The 5,326-nt window shown below is 19.1% G+C and overlaps 2 protein-coding genes across 2 annotated transcripts in view; one reads left to right on the forward strand and one right to left on the reverse strand.

Annotated features, from left to right (window-relative positions):
- PRSY57_1318600 (hypothetical protein) overlaps positions 1-1,720 on the forward strand; it is a gene marked incomplete at both ends in the record, with an annotated part of 4,947 nt that extends 3,227 nt beyond the window's left edge. The window contains one exon of the mRNA XM_012909122.2: positions 1-1,720. This exon is cut by the window's left edge and continues 3,227 nt beyond it. Within this exon, the coding sequence (XP_012764576.2) occupies positions 1-1,720 (1,720 nt within the window).
- A 713-nt stretch (positions 1,721-2,433) lies between these two features.
- PRSY57_1318700 (protein phosphatase PP2A regulatory subunit A, putative) lies at positions 2,434-4,998 on the reverse strand (the record flags this gene model as incomplete). The annotated part of the gene is made up of 1 exon (XM_012909123.2): positions 2,434-4,998. The coding sequence occupies one exon, from the start codon at positions 4,996-4,998 to the stop codon at positions 2,434-2,436; it is 2,565 nt and encodes an 854-aa protein (XP_012764577.1).
- Between the last annotated feature and the right edge of the window lie 328 nt (positions 4,999-5,326).

Consider the following 5,326-nt stretch of genomic DNA (forward strand, 5'->3'; position numbering starts at 1 on the left):
GAATAGACATATTCATTTTAAAAACAAAAAGAATTTATATAGAATGTTAGGTATAAATTTTACAAAAGATATAAAAAATAAAATAAAATGTTTAGAAAAAGAACATATATATTATGAAAAGGAAAAAAAAAAATGGATTATACAAATTCTGGAACAAAAAAATAATACCATATTATATTTCAAAGAATTTGATTGTAAGGTATTTGGATTTTTATATGCATGTTTTTTGAGTTTAGAATATAAACAATTATATCTAGATTATTTTCTTAACGAAAAAAAACAAGATTATCTTTTAAATCTAATTCAAAAATATTTTATCAAAAAGAGAAAACCTAATCGTATCATACATCAACTTGATTTACCAAAAAAAAAAAAAGAGAGTAATAAAAAAGATGAACATGAAGAAGATGAAAATGAAGAGAAAAAAAAAAAAAAAAAAAAAAAAAAAAAAACGGAAGTTAATACGAATGAGGTGTCCTCAAATGTAAGCAAATATCTATATGAAAAAGATGAAATTATAAATTATCAAAACAAAATGGAGAATATAAAAAAAAATCAGTATACAGATGATGATATAGAAAAGGTTGAAAATGTTTTAGAATACACATATTCGAAAAATTATTATTCAAGTACAAAAGATAATATAAATATATATAAAAAAATAAATCAAAATTTTATACAAAATTGGAATGAAGATAAAACAAATAATGAGAAAATTATATCCATATATCAACAAAATAAATCACCCGATTATAATATGCATATGTTAAAGAATCAAACCTCTAAACAATACAAAGACATTTTTGGTAAAACCAAATATGGATCTTATAAACAAATTGATAAGACGATGATTCCAAAATTATATGAGTATAATAATATGATTTCAATTTGTAACAACGAAAAGGATATAATAAATAAGAAATATGAACAAAAACTACACAACGGGTGCGAACAAAATATACTAAATTATAATATAATAAGAGATGATGAAAAAAAAAAAAAAACTTTTGATCATGAAATAGATACATCAGTAGATTGTGAATTTCATGATAAAAATAAAATAAATAATAATGAATACGTTGACAAAGATATACATAATTTCTGTACAGAGAAAAATATATGCTTAGATATAAATTCTAGTGAAAATGTAACATTACATGATACACATAGATACCAGATGAAGAATGAAAAAGATGATAATAAAAATGATATTAAAGAAAGTGATGATAATTTTATCAATTTACCAAATTCCCCTCAGAATGAAAAAGAAATAACAGATAAAACATTAAAAAAAAAAAGAAATAACTGTTCATATAAGAAACCAAAAAATGTAAAGGATTCTTTAGCACATTATAAAAATTCTAACCTTAGTATAGAATTAGAAGAAGAAGAACGAAATAATTTATTAAAATTAAATAATTACGTAAATCTATTAAATGAAAAAACAGATATAACATCACTAGCTAAACAAACAATATTATTACTTTTAAAAGATATTTTAAATTCTATTCCTTATCAAATGGCACCTTCTATAACATCTAGAAAAATATATGATCGGAAAATACATGCACATGTACATTTTGTTTATCAGTGTACAAATATCATAGATTTAGTTCCTTACTTCTTTATATTTAAAAATATTATTAAACAAAAAACACTTCCTAGTACTCAATCTCTATACATTTGTAATGTATTATTGTATGCTTTGTTTGAAGCATAAAAAGGATAAGACAAAAAAAAAAAAAAAAAATAAATAAAATAAAAAAAAATAAAATAAAATTAAATGAATAAATAAAAAAAAATTGTTTTTACATAAATTGTAAAGACGTTTACAAGGAATTGATAAAAATACCATAAATTTTTTTATGGACATGTTTTTTTTATTTTATACAGATATGTGAAAGGTTTTTTAAAAATTCCCTTCACCCAAAAGAAAAATATAAATATATATATATATAAATATAAATATATATATATATATATATATATATATATATATATTTATTTATTTATTTATTTATTTTATATGTTGTACAAACATTTTAAAACATAGCTGAATTTTTTTTTTTTATTTTATTCTTTTACATATATTTATTTATTTATTTATTTACTTATTTATTATTATTTTTTTTTTTTTATGTGCTTTTAACAATATTTAATATGGTTAAATATAAATAAACCTCTTTTCTCATGAAAATAAAATTCATATTTACGAAAAAATTATACGGGTAAAAAAAGCAAAAATGACAAATATGTAACAAAAAAAAAAAAAAAAAAAATATATAAGTAAAAAGTTATATGTTATGTATATGTACATATCTTTGTATTTATATGTAAGATATATTAAAATTAAAACAGATAAATATATATATAAATAAATAGACATATATATAAAAAAAAAATATATATATATATATATTTTTATTTTTATTTTTATTTTATTGGCTTACATAACGTGTTGAAGATATTTAAAACATTCACACAAATAGAGAAATCTTCATTTTTTAATGATGTAGATGCTAACACAACATCCTGGTCAGTATCTTGTGATAAATAATTTAATTTATCCGCTAAAAAATAAAGTATAATTTCACAGCTTTTTTTATTTGTATCTGTGTTTTTCATGTTATCATAAAAAGACAAAGATGAAGTAGTACATGAGTTAATTATAAATTTGTTGTTATCATGATTTTGATTATTGATTAAGTTATATTTATTTTCTAATGAATGAAAATATGGAACATAATTATTTTGTGTATTATCATTATTGTAATTATCCTTATAATAAATGTTTTCATTTTGATCCTTAGATAAATGTGGATATGTGTGATTGTGCTTATTCTCTTTATTTGTTATATTTTCTTTGTTCTCTTTATTTTCCATATTTTTTTGATTTTTGTCATGGATCATATTAGTAATTTTGTTTATTATTTCATCATAACTATTATTATTAATAACTAACAAAACATACTGAACATACGTCTGTATATAATAAATTGTTTTTATGATATTAAATCTTATATTACTAATTTTGTCTTTACATAAATCATCCAATATGTATAAAATATTATGTTGTATATATTCGAGTGGAAAATATATTATTAATTTGGATATATATTGTAAACAAGTAATTCTAAATATATAATTATTTGATTGTTTTAGGTTGTTGAGTAAATATGTAATACCAGTTTTAAAAAAAGAGAAGTTTTTATTTCTTAATAAAAATTCTAATGTTTCGACTACTTGCATACGTATGGAATATACTAAATCTTTAGAACCTATATATATATAATTCCAGAAATCTAAAAATTTTGATTCAATATTTTCTTTATTTTGGAAAAAAAAATAATGATCAAAAAATTTCAAACAATAATACATGGAATATCTTAAACGCCAATTTTTATTTTTGATAATTTCATTACATAATGGTATAATAATTTGTTTCATATCAAAAAATGATATAAGTCTAGATATTTTATGTAGACATATAAATAAATCTGATTTTAAATTTGTTTCTTCTATTCTTATAAAAAGTAGAAATAAAGGTAATATATATTCAATAAAAAGATTTTTATCTAGAATATCTGGTAATGAACATAATAATTCACATAATGATATTCTTAAATGTACATTATTATTATTATAATTATTATTATTATTATTATTGTTATTATTGTTATTATCTATATCTCTTTTTAAATCATCAAATATTTCTTCCATTATATTCATTTTCATATTTGAACATAAAAATAATATTTTATGTAAATTATTTAAAATTATACTACGTACATGATTATCTAAATCTTTAAGTAATAATAATATTATTAATGAGAAATCTTCATTCTTTATTATTTTCCATATATTATAAATATTTTTGGCGAGTTCCGCTCTTACTCTCCAACTATCATCATTACATATATTGGTTAATAAATCTTTAATGTTTTTTACAAAATTTATATCATTATTTAATATTTCATGTAATATACTAACTGCACTAATTTGTACTTCATCCAAACCATTTATTGAAGAAAAAAATTTGTAATATATTTCTTGTGATTTCTCCCAAATTTTATTTATAAATTCTTTTTCTTTTATTAAAGTATATTTTTCATCTTTTGAAAGATTATATATTTTATCATAATTCTTATTCTGAATAATGTTAATGATATTATTACTTTCTATCTCTAATTGATTTTGTTCTTTATCATTTGTTTTATGATTTACTACTATATTAATTTGTCTATTATAATTTTTATCATCTTCGCTTTTCTGTTCCTCATCATGTATATCCACATTTTTATATATCTCACTCTCTATATCTTTATTACCTTTTTCCTGTATACAAAAATGTGGGTCCATTTTTCCCTCTGTCATTTTTAAAACATTCATAAAATCATCAATCCTTTCCTTATATTGTTTCAATATAAATATAAACTCTCCAAATTTATCACAAGAAGATTTTTTTACCAATATACTTTCATCTTGACATGTTTCTAAAAACAAATAAATGAATGTCTTGACAAATGTTGATTGACCTTCCTTAATACTTTTTTCAATAATCATTGGAATTATTTTACATATTCCAATACGATAATTATCTCCATCGTTTTTAGCTAGTTCCAATATCTTTGGATAAATTATCTCCCTTAATGTTAATGTGTCACATTTATTTATATATATTTTGAAAGCCTCATAAGCATTCAAATGTATATCTTTTTCATAAGCTATTAAAAAATTTAACAGCAAATAACATATATAATTACAATTATTTACATTACCAATAAAACTTATCAAAAATTTTAAATTTTTTGATATCTCAATTAATGCTTCTGAATCATCTTCTATAAGATTATATAAAAATTCAATCAATTCATTCTTTGTTCTTTCATTTCCTATTATTTCACATAAAACTCTTAACTCTTTTATATATCTCAGACGTATCTTACAATCAGGGGATTGCATTCCATCAATTATTTCTTGAGCATTTACAAGAGACATTTATTTGGAATATTATGGATGCATATAATTATATATATGAATTAAGTAAATATGCATATATACAAAATTTTCTGGAGAAAAAATAAAATATAAGCATACTTTATATTAGGCCCAAAAAAAAAAAAAAATATATATATATATTATATATATATATAATTTTTATTGGGATAATGCGTAAAATATATATATATATATATATTTTCTTTTTTTTTTTTTTTATTATTAAAATAAAATTAACAGTAAGAAATCATTCTACCTTTTCAATTGATACATAAATATATATTTAATTTTTTTTTTTTTTTTTTTTACTAAAAAATGAAATGTGTAT

Source organism: Plasmodium reichenowi, chromosome 13, assembly GCF_001601855.1.
Source record: "Plasmodium reichenowi strain SY57 chromosome 13, whole genome shotgun sequence".
In the NCBI taxonomy this organism is placed as follows: Eukaryota; Apicomplexa; class Aconoidasida; order Haemosporida; family Plasmodiidae; genus Plasmodium; species Plasmodium reichenowi.